At 40.1% G+C, this 19,745-nt stretch overlaps 1 protein-coding gene across 1 annotated transcript in view; it reads right to left on the bottom strand.

Moving 5' to 3' along the window:
* LOC122806400 (receptor-type tyrosine-protein phosphatase mu-like) overlaps window positions 1-19,745 on the bottom strand; it is a 1,009,373-nt gene that overhangs the window by 160,993 nt on the left and 828,635 nt on the right. Inside the window, exons 17-18 of the mRNA XM_044076787.1 lie at window positions 4,852-4,977; window positions 4,317-4,471 (exon numbers count right to left, since the gene is read on the bottom strand). Of these exons, the coding sequence (XP_043932722.1) occupies window positions 4,317-4,471; window positions 4,852-4,977 (281 nt within the window). The remainder of the gene's footprint in view (window positions 1-4,316; window positions 4,472-4,851; window positions 4,978-19,745) is intronic.

Genomic DNA, 19,745 nt, shown 5'->3' with positions numbered 1-19,745 from the left:
TTGATGTGATATGTTTTTACATTGAGAAATGGAGAATTCCCGAAAGCTTTGTATACGATTGAATAAATTGTTATTATACTGGTGTTGAGCTCCATTGTTCTTTTGCATGTTTATTGTTGTCATTATTGTTCAGCTCATTTACATGGTTTCTTTGACCTTTTGTGTTGTTCATTGATATCAGTATCCCAGAAGTATGGTTGACCAAGTTTGCTGATGACTGCAAGTTGCACATTGTTATCTGCTCATCCACTAATACTAAACAGCTCCAGGAAGGCCTGGAATATCCACACACCTGGTGTACCAAAAACAAGTTTCAAGTTACATGTAAAAAAGTGCAGCATAATAGCATTCAGCAAAAAGCTCTTTTCAGCTCACATTTTATAAATGTTGCTCCTTTTCAGACTGATACAGTCCTAAGAGACCTGTGTACGTATAAAATGCTCTTTCATTCAATTTTCATATTTCCACCATAGTCAGGATATCCTGGTCCAGTTAATTTCCCAAGAACTGCCTTCAAGATACAAAGAAGCCATCCTATCATTGTGCTCTTCCCTTATCTGATTCATCATCGAATGCAAAGTCCCCTTTGGTATGTGCAAATCCATGCACACCACTCACATGGAAAAGCCCCAAAGATTTCTAATCAAGAAAATTAAAGGCCTTAAATCCCTCTGCTATTCCAGTATACTAGCACAGTTCTTCTTACACTCAGTAGCCAGCTGCCTGCTCTTGGTTAACCTGTGTCGCACTTTTAAAGCCACGAAAAAACCCAATTCTATTTGACATCCTATTTCTTTGCAAAGCCAGTGGCTTTACACACACACCCATACTAGGGATCTATACCAACCAATAAACAAGAGTCACTAGAGGGATGAGTTCTTATCTCAACGCATTCCCAGTCTGTGCAATATGTTACCACTATAGGTCGAATAAAGTACTACTTTCGCTACCTTTATATTTGGATCGGGAAATGTACATTTACATCAGAGTTATCTTTTACAACCCGGCTTGATTTGGGAGGTGAACACTATTAAGTGATTGAAAGAGGTGAAAAAACTTTTAAGTATGTCTTCTTAAAGGTGTATATGACTAGGCATGCTGTGCTCCCAGTGATCACTTGGCTAGTATTTCCTCTATGTTCTTATGCGTTAACAGTACTTCTCTGATAATGTATAGTGCCAGCTGCTTAATGCCCCTCATTAAGGGTAATTAATAACTCACTCTTTATTGCTCTTTAAGAAAATTGGAAGAAAAAGGCATAGCAATGATGCTTGTTAAATAATTAATTCCATCTCCTGTATCAAGTCACTCCAAAAATGACCCTTCTAGGGCATGTTTTTTTTTCCCTAGAAAAAGCAGACCAAACAAGAACAATGCAAAATGCAGAGATATTACCAACCAGAGATATCAGTTGCATCTACAGCAAAGATCCATAACAGGGGATACTAATCCTTACAGCAATCAAAATAATGCTCACTGACTATCGGACATCATTATCTTCTCACTCTCACCTCCACAACATTCCTCACAAACAGAGCTAAGAGAAAGATTGTCCAATGGCAAACAGGAGTGGTGTCCATAGGTTATACCACAAACTTTGTTCAGCCTTTTCATACTTCTACATCTGTTCCACTCTTTGGCAAAGTGGGCATACAGAGACATATACAACCATTGTATTAACCACTTACAGAATGCATGTTGCCCATATTTATCTTTGATATTGTACTGTGCCAGTGATTTTCTAAATACTGGAAAAGCTACATTTGCAGCCCTGCCATTATGAAATACTCATGTTACCAAATTAAATGACTCCATCATATTTGTTTGCTTTCTGTCTCCTATGAATCAACGCTCGGTAGAGTATTCCACTCTTCTGGCTGGATATCAAGCTAACTAGTTTGCAATTTCCAGTTTGCTTTCACTGTTCTGAAATGAAATCACATCTGCCCTCCTCCAGTAATAAGTTTTTAATGCCAGTGTCATATTCTGAGCAGCTGCAACTATCAGTTGTTTTTCTGAATATAGGACCAAAACTGTCCAAATTTGGAGCAGGGCACCTGATTTATATATTAGTGGATAAGGTAAAAAGGATCTAAGAAGAGACAATGCGTTTATTTTAAAAAGTAAAAACGAATCAGCAGCTTTAGCATGCTCTTTTTTTCAGAGTATTTCTTGCTCACTGACTGCTGCCTGTCCCACTACTCAGTCTCCTCCTCTTTTCTAAGTCTATACTTCCTACAGAGCCCTGAGGCGGTCATGAATTGCAGAATCATAGTAGTATTACTGCCTTGGACTGCCCTATTCCCTACTCCCAACCAAAGCATGATTCGCAAGGAACTCAATACAGTTTGCAGACGTGCTACCACCAATATACTCCATTGCTCCTGTATTTAGTCCAGCCCAAGTAGAGCCTGCACTCTCTCACACAAATGGAGAGGTAGGTACCTATGAGTGGCTCACCATTCAAACCTGAGTCACTTTGGTGTAACTGGGAACATTTCCTCTGCATGATGGGTCAGCCATTTCAAAGATCTGCAACAAATCTGTGAAACAAATGAGCCTTCCTACGTTAGTACATGTTATTATTGTTATTTGCTACTTTCAATAGATAGGATATTTTGTCATCTGTCTTAAATCAATTAATTTGTTCACTAGGCTCAAACTTCAAAGGTATACTGATATGTAACCTTTGCTTTTAACTCTAAAAAGACTATCAGAAGTTTCTTAAAAAATTATTATATATAGTTCAAAAAAGGGAAGAAATGTCTTGGATTTTATCTGACATCAAGCTGAAAGAACCTCTTAAAAAATATTCATCCTGGCCACGGAATGGGCATTTTTAAATGTGAATGGCAAGTGCATTCTTTGCTTTATACTGGCATAGAATATTCAGTATCAGTATCAAATGAAGTAAAGTGTTCACAGCCAAAATAATAACATTTGAACCCCCAAAGAAGCATTCTGACCTAGAGCTAGGTTGGGACTGGTATGTAGCAATTACCAGGTATAAGACATAACTAGAATTCCAGAATATATATTGTGTTCTATAGTGCAAAGAAGATATCTGTCACTTATTTTAAATCATACTAGTATCATCAGACATAGTTCTAGAATGGTTCTGATTGTGCTTTCATGTTTGCAATATTGTCAGTATACCCTCTGCTAATGCCACTGTATTCTAGAGGCAAGCATTTCAATTAGACATTACTTCTACATATTAAGCATACTGTTTTTTATATTCTAATTGTAGCAGGTTGTACACTGCAACAGCAGGCTTATTCCACTGAGTACATGTACATTGTGTCAGAACTTAATAATATGGGTCCCTAGATTGTACATTTCTGTGTTTTGCAATACACTAACCTTCAGTTAATTTGTTTATACATCACTTGAAGCATTTACCAGTCCTCCCAGCTGCCAGAACTGTTTGATGATTGGTTTAGAAACTATAAGGAAACAGTTTTGTTTAGTCCATAAAAGTTGAGGCCAATGCAGCTGATTGGTGCCATCTGAACATTTTTGTAGCAATGTTTGAGATTTTATACACAAAGTCAAAGTCTGGCAGACATAATTGCAGGACCTGGAAGTTAAGCTAACTGTGGAGGTAGCAGAATGAACATTTACCTGGGAGAACTATACAGTTTTAGTCATGCAGACTGATGCCCATCATTTTTCCCTTTTGACTATGTGCTAAAACACTTGGTGCCAGCTGCTATTTTGTCTGTATTTAAATTACTTTTGATGTACTATCTCATTCTGTCAGTACCAGACAGTGATTCCTCCTCCTGCCATAAGGATCAGTTTTCATCTAACAAAATGGCCACTTAAACAATTAGAAATAATAAAAAATGTGCACATTGTTAATTTTAGTCCGATTATGAATAACACATCTCCTATTAAGGACACCCACAATACCTAACTCTGGTAAAAACAAGTTTAAACCCTGAGTTACAGTAGGAAGTGAAGGCCATGTCTGTGTATGGAGTCAGTGTGGAATTTTGTATACATTATGCATATTGTTTTTTCCTCTCTGCATACTTCAGCTTAACAGATCTTTTGCATGACTTTGCTGATTCAGTTGTACTCTGGTGTAGAACAACTGACATTTCTTTGTTTCTAGGTTATTTTTTATTTTTATTTTTTTTCAAACACCTTTACTGAATTATCACTTGTGACACAGGCAAGTTTACATTCATATATGCCAAGTGAACTATTCAGATGGCACATGTATAGCATAGTGACATCACATGTCTGTGGAGGAAACAGGCATTTACAAATTGACAAGGAGTACAATTTCCAGAGACACATTCACTTACCAGCAGGTAACAAGAATGGCACCATCACCCATTTCCTGTTGCCAGTTGTCCACTTCTCCCAACATGCTGATAATAGTGTTAAGAGATTCTGGAAAACATTGCTTCATTGGCCAGTTGGTGATCTGCAAATGTTTTATCTTCCATTCTCCCATTTGCTTTGAAACAAATAACATTAACATAAATATTATTTTGTAAGAATTTATTTTGATGTTTTAAAGCAGATAATCATCTTTTCAGCTTGAAAAGGGGAATGCAATGCTTGTGTTATGCACGTGCTATGCAGACCTAGAAAGTATTCTTGTGAAAATCAGAATAAGGCAGAAAAGCAATGTGCAAAGGTTGCCACAAATCAGTTTGGTTATAAATTTTCATACATGACATGCTTATGTGATGAGTTTATATGAAAAAAGACAGTGCCATTTGAGAAGTAATAATGAACCTATTTACAAATCACTGGGATTATCATGTTGGTGACTGCAGGACATGAAAGATGAGTGGGCCACTGTTTATATCACAGTTCCTACTGGCTGCTTACATGTTTAGTGTTTCTTATGCCTAAGGTCTTCATTCTGAATCCACGTTCTTCTTTTTCTGATATGAGCGTAATTACAAAATCTCCATAAACAGACTCTTCAGATATAGGCCAAAAGTCTGGGTATGTCTGCAAATTAAAACAACAGAAGTCACAGCTGACATAATATGTTCATTTTTTATGTAATTATAGAAATACATTATTCTGCTTTTAACCATGAAGTAATGTTTTCTGATTTTTATGAGACTTTGTTTATAGTGGGCTAATTGCTCACACAAGTAATTCATTGCTGCCGATCTCTTGATATCATATTACTAACACTCACATATACTTTCTGTATGCATGTCAAATTCTAATACTGTAAGTCATTAATAACAATAAGGCAGACTGAGTAAATGATAAATCACCTCCTATCGGTTTTGAAGAAAAGTCCATAAACTGAAGGGAAACTCCATGTACTCTGAAATGTTATCTTCCTTGTAGAATACATTAAAATAATTTCCAAACATCCCTTTAAAACTTCTTTCCTCCTCATACTTCTGTTTCCAAAAAGCCATTGTTTTCCCTGCCTCCTTTTCACCTTAAAAATATCTCACAAATATATAGAAAAACATGCTCACTAGTCTCCCTGCTATGGTCAGATTAACAGTGGTCGCATCCTCTTGTGATTCTTAAAACTCTGTAAAGTTTTTGATTTCATTTTACACTGTTAATATTTAAACCTTTCCTTTATTAGGATACCTTTCCTTCACCCTAACAGGAGGCATTTCTGTTCTGCTTCCTTAAAAAACAGCTCTGCCAGCAATACCTCAGCATATAGATAGATGTCCTTCCATATCAGTGTTGCAGTATTCCTTAATAAAGGAATTCCCTGCCAAAGGAAGCCCAATGTCCAGCCACTGTACCAAATCCTTCTGATTTTATAGATGTCATACGCCATGCATATGCTCCCCCTCAAGGCATAGGTCATAAAGGTGACATATGGACGTACATACCTCAGAACTTCTTTTCTGCCAGTCCGAACAGCATCATTGATTATTGGTCTGAACGCTCCTTCTTCTGTACTGGTTATGGAGCTGTGTTCAGATATTATCTTTTTTTTTTAGTTTTGTGAGTTTACATGTTGTCCAGAAAGGGAAATGCCAGTGTGGGAGGCAGATTCCCCATAAAGATTGTCAAGGAAAGTGCCTCTTCTGTTTGGGTGTGTCTCACAATCATACAAAGTGTTCTATCTGCCAAGAATGTCTCCCTACTACACTACATATATGACTACATAGTCATCTCTCCTCCTTGTCCTTTTACCTGGAGAACCATCATCTTAAATTGTTGGTGCAGGTTGTTATGGCAGATCCTTCCTGTCTCGAAGGGCAGCCACCTGCCAAGAAAAAGGCCAAAAGAGTCTTATCTGATTCAACTGCTGTCCCACCACCCCCAGACATCTCTCAAGGCTGGTGAAAGCCAAGAGGATTGCCCAGTTGTTTCGCTGGATTCCTCTGCTGCAGCCATATCAGAGGTCAACATGGATTTGACTTCTCACACGTCCTTGGAGGCTCTGCACACATCCGCAATAGATGCTGAAGAGGAACCTCAGCTGATTATTTCAGAAGGACTGAGGAGAATTCTGCAGATACTTATTCAGGAGGAGATTCCTACTATGTTAGTTGAGTGTAGGCAATAGTCTGAAACTCATTGGGTGTTTTGGGTAGATGTCCCTCAAAAGAAAAAAAAAAAACAAGCATGTTATCCCTGCTTTCTAAAGATCCGCAGTGTGAATGGTGGGATGTTACCCAGTGGTATTTTTATTTAGTGCACTTATGGCCTTGGACCCTCCCCAAGGGGATTTTGCTCCCACTTGGTCCTCTAACACATTCAAGAGGCTCAGAAAGTAGGACTCCTCTTAAGAGGAATTGAATTCTGGGAACAAGTCTTTGGCATATTCCTCTCAGATCCCTTCTTCCTTGGATTATGGTTGTGAGAAGGAAGACTGTTCCTTTGAAGCATTCTTCTTTGGGGATACTATTTCACGTATGATGGAAGTTTTTAAATGGGACTGTTCTCAGGTTTTTGACATTCAAAGGAGGCATTGTGACCTCCTTCAGATGGCGTTCCCTAAGCCCTCTGCTGGCCCTCAGGATTGCCTACCCTTTTAGATATTTTTTCAGCAGCTTCTGTGGTCCAGGATTCTCAACCTCCAGACCCTAAGAAACCTGACAGATTTTACAAGGTACCTGATGAGTGTAAGTTTCTCTACAAATGCCCTTCTGCTGACCCTTCTGCAGTAGTTGTCTCTTCTGACAAACTATCTAAGCTTTTGTCTTCTACTATACTACTTCCTTCTGATAAGGACAGTAGAGCTATGGAATGGCTGGGCAAGAAGATTTATACTGCTGCCACCTTGGCTTTTTGGGGCTATTAATTACCAGACTCAAATGGCCAGATATGTTTTATCCCTTTTTTGTCAGGCTTCTCAGGCTATCTCAGACCTTCCTGATTCTGAAGAGGAGGCCTTAGCCTTCTCTTCTCTGGCTTCTACTTCTCAAGCAGCCTGTCACTCTATTAAATGTAGTTATGATGCAGTTGATGCCTCCTCTGGAGCTGCTGATTTTGGTTCTGTTTTCAGATGCTACTCTTGGCTTTTGATAATAAGAACCTATCTGATTCCATGGCTGCTGAGCTTTTTAAGTGTCTGCAGGATAAAAGGCAAGGCCTTGCAGGAATTGAAGCATATATTTATTTCTTCAATTCCTAATTTCCATTGGAATTTTTTATCTAAATTTGCTTTTGTTCTCAGGCAGCTTTCCCCTCCTCCCAAAGGTAAGAAGGGATCTAGGCAGGTTCCTCCTGCTTAATCTACTCAGACACCCACTTCTCAGAAACCTGCTTTTCAGGACAAGCCAGGTTCTGTCAGACTGTTGCTTCCCTCTTTCCTCAGCCAGGTTGCCTTATCTTTTTGTCTTTCCCTGTCCCTCCCCAATTGATTAAGGAACCTTTCTGGTATAGAAATCCCTTCATCCTTTGCTGGGCATCTCTCAACTTCTTCAGGAACAATGTAATTTCTTCCCAGAACTTCTTCATTGTCTTTTGGCACAAGGTACCATTCAAGCTGTACCCCCTTCCCAGGATGGGAAGGGGTTTTATTCCAGAAAATTTCTGATTCCCAGGAAAGAAGGCACCTGGAGATCCATTCTGGAACTCTCTCAGCTCAACACCTTTCTGAAGGTCCATAACTTTCAGATGTTATCCCTTCAGCCCCTGTTTCCTCTTCTTCTTTCCCAGGCTTTCCTGGTATCCCTGGATCTCAAGGATGCTTATCTTCACACTCCTGTTCATCCCCTTTTCAGGAAGTTTTTGCAACTTTCTGTTTTTTCCTTGCATTTTCAGTTCTCTGCTTTGCCTTTTAGCTTTTCTAAAGCCCAAGGATCTTCAACAAATGCCTTGCTCCTGTGATTGTTTTTGCAGAATAAGAGGGGTTCAAATCTTTCCTTATCTGGACAACCTGTTCATTCAGGCTTCCTCCCCCAAGACCTTGCTTCAGCACCTCCACTATACTGCTTTTCTCTTATACAGCCTGGGGTTTATGATAAAGTTCCAGAAATAAGTCCTGGTTCCTTCTCAGGATCATGTGTTTCTTGGTTTCAGGCTCTAGACCATCCCTATGCTGGCTTCCCTGTCTCCTCCCAAGGCTCTTTCTCTACTCATCTTTTTTCAGTCCCTTCTTCCTCAGGTTTCAGTTCAGCCAGGGAGTTTCTAAGGGCACTAGGATTCATGGCCTCCACCATTCCTATGCTACCTCTAGCCAGGCTCCATATGAGAAATCTACAGTGGTTCCTAAAATCAGTATAGCTCCAACACTATCATCCTCTAGATTTTCTAGCCCCTCTTCTTCCATGCCTCAAAATCAAGATTCAGTGGTGGATTCATCTGCTGTCTCTCAACCCAGGGCAATCTTTTCAGCCTCTAGTCCCCTCTCAGGAACTTTTCTTGGATGCTTCAGACATGGTGGGGGGCCTATTTTGGTCTCCTCAAAGTCCATTGTCTCTGGCCATCTCATCAGAGGTCAGACCACATCAGTATCAAGGAGATAAGAGCTCTCCTTTTTGCCCTTCAGACCTTTCATTCCCTTTTATTTCCAGGGCCTCTCAAAATCTTTATAGGCAATAACACAGTGATGTGGTAAGTTAACATGTAAGGGGGAACACGGTCCTACCTTCTTTGCAGGCTAGGTCTTAAAGTCTGGCATCTATCTGTCCAGTATCAAGTGACTCTTCAGGCTGTATACATTCCTTCAGAGCAAAATATATTGACAGACTCTTTGAGCAGGTCTAAAACACATGCTCATGATTGGATGCTTCACAAAGATGTATTTCTCGACATTGTCCATCAGTGGGGTACTCCTCCTGTAAATCTTTTTGCATCCCCTTTGAACAGATAACTTTCTCCTTTTGCACCAGAGACTGAAGTGGTCTGGCTTGTAAGGTGGATGCCCTATCTTTTTCCTCAGAAAGGAATGTTTCTCTACACTTTCCCTCCCATTCCACTGATTCTGAGGGTCCTGATCAAGATAGAGCAGGACTCCCTAAAATCTTGTTGTTGACTTCATTTTAACCCAGACAGCATGTGTTCACTCTTCTTCTACTACATCTAGCCAGGGGCAATCATCACACATTACCTCACAAGGTAGACCTACTCACACAATACAAGGTGTCTGTCATCCATCCTCACTTGTCCACTCTTCATCTGACATTGTGGGTGATAGGGTTTTGATCCCTTTTAGGCACCTTTTTCTGATGACGTGCACAGGTTCTGCAGAAGGCCAAGAAACCTACTATCAGGAAATCCTATATGTCCAAATGGAAGAGATTTTCTGTTTGGTGCCTTGCATGTAACCAGGATCCACTTTTTGCTGGACATTCTTTTGGTTCTCTCTTGCATGAATTGTTCCATGCTGGGTTAGCATATTCTTCTTTTAAAGCTCACCTTTCAGTTATTTCAGCTTGTCTGTCCTTAACTCCTCCTCTGGCCTCTAGGTTTGAAGTCAAGCAATTTCTTAAAGGTGCTCTTCATATTAGGCTTCTCAGGAAGCCTATTCTACCTTTTTGGCACATTAACTTTGTTCTTGAAAAACTGACTCTTGCACCCTCTGAGTATGCAGCTTCAGCTTCCTTAAAACATTGTACTTGGAAGACTGTTTTTCTTTTGGCCCTTACTTCGGCTAAAAGTTTGTCTGAACTCCAGGCTGTTATGGCTGTTCCTCCTTTTTTAGTTTTTCATAGGGACAGTGTTTATCTTTGTACTAATCTTTCTTTTATGCCCAAGGTGGTTAATGGATTGTCTCTTGATCAGTTTATTAATTTGCCCTCATTTTTTCCATCTCTGCAGTCTGCTACTGAGGTTTTTCACACCTTAGATTTCCATAGACAGCTCAGATATTATTTAGATAAGACTAAGGCCTTTCACAAGTCTGAGTAGTCTTTTATTTCCTTTCATCCCAGATCTCTAGGTTTAGCTGATTTTAAGAAAACCATTTCTTCCTGGATCTGTAAGGCTATTTATTTTTGTTACTCCTTTCATGGGAAAAGGCTCATTTGACTAGACCTTTCTTCCTCTGGTGCTTTTTCTTTCAAAGGCTTGGTTACCAGTTTCATCTTTGAGGCTGCTACTTGGACCTCTGTCCGTACCTTAACTAAGCATTACAAATTAGATGTTGTTCCCAGAGCAAGAGCTGGTTTTGCCATAGCTGTCCTGCAAGGGTTTTTTGAGGGCTCCTCTGGGCCTTCTTCCTCCTAGAAGAACTAGATGGCTCATTCAAGTTTTAAGCTTCAGCTTGTGTACTCTCCTTTTAGTAAAGAATACTGTGGAAGTGAAATGGAAGGAAATAGTACAGTTGTATAAAATTTTACCATAACAGTAGATGTCCTTCTCTTCACTCTTGGCAGTATTCACTCCCTCCCTCCTCCCCCTTTCAGCAGATGTCCTTGTCTTCACTGTTGCAGAATTCGCTCCCTCCCTCCTCCCCCTTTCAGTAGATGTCCTTGCCTTCACTATTGCAGTATTCACTCCCTCCCTCCTCCCCCTTTCAGTAGATGTCCTTGTCTTCACTATTGCAGTATTCACTCCCTCCTCCCCCTTTCAGTAGATGTCCTTGTCTTCACTATTGCAGTATTCGCCACCTCCTCCCCCTTTTAGTAGACGTCCTTGTCTTCACTATTGCAGTATTCGCTCCCTCCCTCCTCCCCCTTTCAGTAGATGTCCTTGTCTTCACTATTGCAGTATTCGCTCCCTCCCTCCTCCCCCTTTCAGTAGATGTCCTTGTCTTCACTATTGCAGTATTCGCTCCCTCCCTCCTCCCCCTTTCAGTAGATGTCCTTGTCTTAACTTTTGCAGTATTCGCTCCCTCCCTCCTCCCCCTTTCAGTAGATGTCCTTGTCTTACCTATTGCAGTATTTGCTCCCTCCCTCCCCCCCTTTCAGTAGATGTCCTTGTTTTCACTATTGCAGTATTCAATCCCTCCCCCCCTTTCAGTAGACGTCCTTGTCTTCACTATTGCTGTATTCGCACTCACTCCTCCCCCTTTCAGTAGATGTCCTTGTCTTCACTATTGCAGTATTTGCTCCCTCCCTCCTCCCCCTTTCAGTAGATGTCCTTGTCTTCACTATTGCAGTATTCGCTCCCTCCCTCCTCCCCCTTTCAGTAGATGTCCTTGTCTTAACTTTTGCAGTATTTGCTCCCTCCCTCCTCCCCCTTTCAGTAGATATCCTTGTCTTACCTATTGCAGTATTTGCTCCCTCCCTCCTCCCCCCTTTCAGTAGATGTCCTTGTTTTCACTATTGCAGTATTCGCTCCCTCCCTCCTCCTCCTTTCAGTAGATGTCCTTGTCTTCACTATTGCAGTATTCGCTCCCTCCCTCCTCCCCCTTTCAGTAGATGTCCTTGTCTTAACGTTTGCAGTATTTGCTCCCTCCCAGATGTCCTTGTCATACCTATTGCAGTATTTGCTCCCTCCCTCCTCCCCCTTTCAGTAGATGTCCTTGTCTTCACTCTGGCAGTATTCGCTCCCTCCCTCCTCCCCCTTTCAGTAGCTGTCCTTGTCTTCACTATTGCAGTATTCGCTCCCTCCTCCCCCTTTCAGTAGATGTCCTTGTCTTCACTCTTGGCAGTATTCGCTCCATCCCTCCTCCCTATTTCAGTAGATGTCCTTGTCTTCACTATTGCAGTATTCACTCCCTCCCTCCTCCCCCTTTCAGTAGATGTCCTTGTCTTCACTCTTGGCAGTATTCACTCCCTCCGCCCCTTTAAGTAGATGTCCTTGTCTTCGTTCTTGGCAGTATTCACTCCCTCCTCCCCCTTTCAGTAGATGTCCTTGTCTTCACTATTGCGGTATTCACTCCCTCCCTCCTCCCCCTTTCAGTAGATGTCCTTGTCTTCACTCTTGCAGTATTAGCTCCCCCCCTCCTCCCCCTTTCAATAGATGTCATTGTCTTCACTCTTGGCAATATTCACTCCCTCCCTCCTCCCCCTTTCAGTAGATGTCCTTGTCTTCACTATTGCAGTATTCACTCCCTCCGCCCCTTTAAGTAGATGCTCTTGTCTTCGTTCTTGGCAGTATTCGCTTCTTCCTCCCCCTTTTGCTTTACTCTTTTCCTTTTTTCTCCTTTCTGGATGCACATGTTCCTTCTACTTCCTAGGACTGCTGTTCCTCCTGGGGCTATTCAGTTTTGAGGTGCGTATGTCCATACATCACCTTCATGCCCTACACCTTGAGCGGGGATCATAAGCATGGCATACAGCGTTTACAAAACCCTAAGGCTTTGGTATACTGGCCAGACATTAGGCTGCCCTTGTCAGGGAATCCTGTTAGTTAAGAATACTACAACAGTGAAGAGAAGGACACCTACTGTTGTGGCAAGATTTTAGATAGCTGTACTTTCTGTCCACCGCAACCAAATTACTTTAAAACCTATTTATGTACATTCATAACAACTCTCAGGATAAAATAAATGCTTCATACTCTAAATATAGCAGAAGAGATTTAGTATTGCTAGAAGTATCCAAGCTGTTCTTTCCCTCACGTATTTCATTCTAACTGCTATGGGTGGCAGTTTAAGAACAGGTGATGCATTTACCTAGTTAATCACAATCTCCTAATTACTTCCCTGACTTGTTCTATCCCTCTTATCTTATCTTTAAAGCTGATTTTTTTCAGGATCTGGACCAATTGGATGAGGAAAAACATACCTTATTTTACACTAGGAAAAAGAAAGCAAAAGAATGTTGCTAGTGACTTCTACATGTAAACTACAACTTCACTCCAACCAGTCTGTCTCTTATTATCCAACCACGTTTAGCTACTTTTCTCCTTATCAATCCATACTGATCATCTGAAACAAAAATTCAACTATACTGTTTATAAGTGCTAAGACGTTTCAAGAATCTTCACTGCAAAGGTAGAGCTGCATTTTACAAGCAAATTGTAGCACTGCAACAACAGTATGTTCTCCTTCTTTTAGCCAGCCTCTCAAAAAAATTCATACATTACCTTCAAATCCTGACTAATGGAATATCTTATTTTTCCTTCTCTCCACTAGAGCTATACAGCAGTTTGCCACACCTTTCATGGCTTATAGGAACTCCATAAATTAATACTCTGAACTTCTGACATTTCTAAAATCTTAAAATTTAAGTTTTTCCCAGTCAGCTTTCTTTTAGAATGTACTCTCTGGAGAAACCTACTTTCTTAGATCTCAGTCAGATGTGGGCCTAGTTCTTCAACTAGTTACAAACAAGCCTCACTGACTACATGTTCAAGTTTACATTGACCCTAAAGCTGAGATGTCAGTTTTGTAAATATCTGGAACTGACTACATTTTCAAGTTTACATTGACCCTAAAACTGAGATGTCCTTTTGAAAATATCAGGAAAACTGAGATCATTACAGAATTTAGAACTTTAATGAAGAAGCAACTTGCTCCTGCTTTCCCCATCCTCCAATAAAACAAGTCTACTTAGACCTTCATAAATCTGCTTAAGTTTTACAGTGTCATTGCTTAAAAATAGCAGTTTACTGTTTTGATATACATTCTTTGAATTGCTTAAGTGATAGAGAAACAAGTGAAACTATGATGAAAAAGGTGGAGAGGAGGGAAAAGTAGATAAAGCTGGGAAGACAGAAACATTTATTTTCTAAAAGGATCCTTAAGCTTGTTTTTTTTTATGTGTGACTGAGATGGTCATGTTGGTTTAATATTTCATTATTTTTTTTTGTCTTTATATAATTTTAATGTGCGGCTACCTGAGACTTTGCTGTGGCTGCATCCATCACACCTGACTCGCTGAAATGCCAGTAACTTTGTACCATCCTGACCAACACTAGTGAGGTAAGTACTCACAGAGTCTGTCATCAGGTGCTCTGTAGTGTGGTGGCATTAGCACAATATACAACTATACTGCCTTAAATTCTACAGCTGTGTGCACACTGGTTTTATACCTAAAGCAAATTCAGCATGTAAGCACCATGACATTGTCGGTGAGGATGACATAAGGCCTCTAGGATTTTGATGAGTCAGGTAGAGCTGCTGTAACCATGGTAAAGTATCAGATAGTTGCACATCAGGATTTGATTTTTAAATACAGTTTTTTTTCTGTTTGTTACTACTGTACTGTTAGAATAAACCTGGATGGAAATGGAGAAAGGGATTTGAATTAAGCACATTGTAACTTTTAAAGACAATATAAACTGCAAATGTTTTTTTTTTACTCCATAGAAATAGCAAGATATTTTCTTTGATTTCAGTAATATACATATTGAATTATTTTAATAAGCTAAAAGATTTTTAAATATTTTATATTTATCATATTAAGTGTGTTACACATGTCCTTCATGCGGTTGGGTGGCGTTCGAAAGACATGCGTAAATGGGCGTGCCTTCGTTGAAGGATGAACATTGAGTTGGCACCTCGGCATTCGTGAAAATCTACTGCCAATCATTAGCAGACTGGCGACCCCTAACCGGGAAAAGCCGAAAGACAAACAACAACAACTACTGTACTGTTAGAAATCCACTTTTGCACAGCAATCTGAAACTTTATGTTTAACAGCTTGGGTTAGGTTATGTATTTGCAATGCATGCTATATGGGTCATTTCATTTATTTTGCACTGTTGTTCTCCCTGGCTGTAGCTGAAGTTGATACTTTGGGATTAGTCCACCATCTTAGTTACCAAAAAACAAAGTCACTAGCAAATACTTAAATGGCAAAGGTTTCACTGCTAATGATTCAGACTCAGTCTGATTTAAACAGGGGTGCAACAGAATGTGGAATCACTGTTAAATAGTTAATTTAAAAGCTCAATTAAGCTATGCATTACATACTATACTGTTATGTTCATTTCCAAATATTGTTTATTGCATTTGGGAAAATAGTCTTTGCATGATTTATTTTTAATTTTGTTATAATTATTTGGGATGTTGTAATATGTCTGTGGCCACAAGGAGTAATTTCCATATCAATGAATTTCAGTTACAGTGACTGAATTCTTTTAGGTAATAGTTTAGCTTAATTTAATTGATTTATTTATTAATAGGGTAAGGACACCAGTCTTTCTAGAACAGTTTCAGCAATGATTTTGTTTATTTATTTATTTTTTTTATTTATTTTACATTTGTTGACCTGGAGAGTCCAAATGGATTACAAGTCCATTTTCAGTGGAGGCCTGGGGAGAAAAGCTCCAAGAGAACAATTTTTTACAAAACAGTTTTAAGGACAGACTTTTGACATACGATTTCCATAGAAGAGACTTTGACATACATATTAACTAACAGATAGGATACATTCATTCTCTACAATATAATATTAAATTTTAGAAGATATTCCTAAGTTTAGGATTACTGTGATAGATTTACCATCAGAGTAAAAGCAGAGGGATGTAGAATAAGGCTCTGAGAAAGCAGATGATGCTCGCTATAGTTGAGAAGGATAACAAATTGATTTACAATATGTCCTCTCCTGGTTTTAGTTAATTATGGAAAGCACACCATTGCTGGGGTAGTTTTCCCTAACTCCTGGAAAGATGGGATGAGCAGTAGATTAACAGTCCTAAGTGGGTACAGTACTATGATTGGTTGGCTTAGCAGAGTTACTTAAGTTAGGTGAAGTGTTCTAATGTTATCCATCATTACTACAGACTTTTAATTTAAGAGCAGTATTACCATTTACATATGGAATCATAAGACCACAAAATTAAGACAGAGGAAATGTTCAACAGGTAACTAGAAAAACATCAATATTGTGTTGTTGTCTTGTGGTCAGAGCTCCTGCATACTCCCAGGTTGGGGTTTCCTTCTGTCTCCACCATGCCTTACAGCTATCAGTTTTAAGGCACATTGCAGTATATCAATTAATTTTTTATTCCCTCCTGTGAAATGTCCCCTGCCACCTTACTACAATACAGGATCAAGTGAATGTGGGTGAAGTAACTGTGAGTTTGCATGCACTCACCTAAGACTCCCTAACTCATCTAAAAAAAAAAAAAAAAAAGGCTCCTTACACCCATATATTTGTATCTAGGTGCTATTCACACTGCTTAATCTTCAGTTGTTTGACATAGTAAACTGCCTGGGAAATTTACTGACAGTTCTTGTCATTGAATATTGCAGATGATGAAGGAAGAAATATACGTGGGTGAGGTAAGTATGAGTTTGGGATTTTAATGCCAATTTTTTGGATATACCAAAAGTTCTTGCATTAGGGTTAGGATTGTGTGATTTTGTGTGTGTGTGTGTGTGTGTGTGTGTGTGTGTGTGTGTGTGTGTGTGTGTGTGTGTGTGTGTGTGTATATGTGTGTGTGTGTATTGGTAAGGGGATAGATTTAGTGTTCTGCATTTATGCTGTTGCATGTGGTGCATGAGTGTTTTAGATAGTGCCAGTGTTATTGACAGGATGTTCCAAAGTAAGTATATGGTTGGGTTCAGGGGCAGTGGTGGTGTTAAGGTATGCATGCATTTGTAAGGTAGCATGGGTTGGGTCTTTAATGATTATGGTGTGAGGATTTTTAAGTTTTTCTGAGCCACATTACAGAGCTGTAACTGGGGCAGGCATAAGGGGATAGCTGTACTGGGTGCAAGCTGTTGGGGTAATGATCAGCAGGTGCCAATGGTGTGACAGTGCAATATTGGCATTGCTTTATGAAGCTTCTAAATGAATGCTGATACTGCCTTTGCAGGCATGGCAAAAGTGCAGATGTAATCAGTATGTGATTTAATTGTAGTCAGTTGCTTGTTACATTTGTAGTAATCAGCCTGCTGTAGTTTTAGAGTAAAAGAGCTTTTTTGCACTTTTCAGTAGACCCTTTTTGTTTCTCCATTACTTAAAACTGAGGGGGCACCAGTTCTGGGAACAACTACAGAGGGCACCATATGACCTAACTATTGTTCTGGTGCAATATACCACAGTTGTTAATACTGAGGAATAAATGTGCAAGTTTAATGGTGAACCAGTTGGAGTCCGAACTTGTTATGGAAGTATCATTGAGTTGTTTATGATCCTTTATGCTTCTAACAGTTATAAGATCATCAGTGTATAATGCTGCTGATAGATTTGTTAATTCTTTTAAAGTTCTAGAACTTTTTTATAAATAAGGAAATATTTGATGATTGCAAAATGATTGCAAGGATAAGCTTTGGTGGGACTCCTGTGGTAAGGAGTTCCTTTAGCAGATACTATTAATAACAAATCCCTTATTTCGAACCAGGATGTGAAACATTTGCAGGCAGTATTGATATGCCAGTCTGGTGTAATTATTTCACAATGAATATGTAGATGATATTACCAAAATATACAAATATTGCTCCTCTGAGAAGACTTCCATAACCGTTTCTCAGAGTGAGGCCTATGACTTCAGTTATAGTGACACAGCAAAGGTTCCATATTTTTGTATATAGGTCATGATTAGTCATGTCTCATCTTTTTCAATGATTTTCTTACACAGAGAAGAGATATGATTCAAAAGTCTTTAGGTAATGTGGAATATGTGTTTTAGAAAGGATATTTTCATATATGTTACATGTCAGATGTGGTACTGGAGAAAAATGTCTTTATCCTCCAATACACCCGAGAGACATGCAGAGATGCAACTACTCTGCAACTGGCAAGCCCAACTGGAGGGACTGGGCAGAGACCAAAGGACATGAGAAACCAGCCACACACCACATAGACCCAGGTCTCACATACACCATTACAACCTCAAACATTACACCATGACACACAAAAAGACAACACAGAAGGATACTCTGATCAAAATCTACAAAACACTCAAAACCACCACAGCAGACACCCACACAACCACCAAACAAGAACACAACACCAAACCACCATCAAACTCAACACCAACAACACAAGTGTCACACAGTCACCAAACACACAATGCCCAGACACACTAAACAGTGTGAGTCCATGCGTCAGACACCACAGAGCGTCACAACAGACACAGAGTAAGACCAGGGTCACAGTAACACAGCTGCCGCGCTGACATCAATCAGAATCTAAGCATACAATAAGCCAGGCAGCTCTCACAAGCAGGTACCAATGCTTGTCCTCGAGGTGTGTCGCTGGCATGCTGACGGCTACGAGCGACCTCCTTTACCTAGATGAATGGAGAGACTGAGAGAATACTTGAGTTATGACCTGTATGACCCCCCCTGACCCCTTGTGTGAGCAGTATCCCCCTCACCAACAAAATGATGCCACAATACAGAGATAAGATGATCAGCTTTAACAATTGGCTTAAACACTGAAAGGGTGTCATTCAAAGGGATCAGTGTCTGTCTGCTGGATGCTGGAAGCTGAAGCTGTGCCGCAGCCATGAGGGGCACCACTCCACCCTGAAGCCTAGGATATTGGCAAAGGCTTGCCACCCCCCATACCTTTTGCCTTTTTTACACAAGGCTCAAATACTAAACCACCAACACAAAAAGGAAAAAAAAAAACTAAGGTGTGCTCAACAAAAAACCAGAAGTCTATCAAAAAATGCACACTGCCTTCTCTTCAGTATGGAGATCTGATTGTCTGTGCTGTGAGAGAAAGAAACCCTGGTTCTCCTGAGAGAAGGCCACCCCAAGCAGGTTGGTTTTACCTCATATCATCCGCCGGCCAATCTGGACAATGACAATACCAAGAAAGGAGTATATCATATTCATCAGGACACCCACACCTCAAGATTGGTGTGGCTTAGCATATGATGCATCTGAGACCATCCACTGCAATTAACCATAAGCAAGACTGCTCTCTGCATGCATGGGCTGTATCAGTCACACTCACTCACTCTCCCATGGCCTTCCACCTTCCTGAAAACGGGATAAATGTATCACCAAACACACCATCACTAGGTGACTTCAATTATACCCTAATATAGACTGGGAACACTACTCAAGCCCAAACACCCTAGCCCAAAAAATCCTGGAATTCATAAACTCAAATGCCATGGAACAAACTGGTGATCAGACTACAAACTAATCCAAGCTCATCCCCACCCTCCACCACATAAAACCTGAAAAAGAAGAACTTCTCAAAAGCCGACTTCACACTTCACTAGAACTTACTAGGTCGTAGTGTCTCCTTTAAGGCCCCGAGCCGCATGAAAAAAGTCCTCACTGCCGCAATGCCTTCTACCAATGCCTTCTACCTGCATGGATAGCTGCATCCCCAATAAAGCAAACAAAGCAAACTCAAAACTACCAACCAAGGCAGTCCAGTCTGGTGGACCCCAAAAATAAACAAACTCAACAACAAAAGGAGGAAGCTAGATAGAAAGATAGAGCAAAATCTTAAAAGGTAAGACACCTGATGATCACTATAAAAAAAACTAAGAGCCTCATAAAATCATCCAACCATGGAGAATGGACCTCA

This window comes from Protopterus annectens, chromosome 1.part1 (assembly GCF_019279795.1).
Source record: "Protopterus annectens isolate FY-2018-M chromosome 1.part1, PAN1.0, whole genome shotgun sequence".
Taxonomy (NCBI): Eukaryota; Metazoa; Chordata; order Ceratodontiformes; family Protopteridae; genus Protopterus; species Protopterus annectens.
Note: the sequence above shows the minus strand (reverse complement) of the source record. Positions and strands in the feature narration are given on the sequence as shown.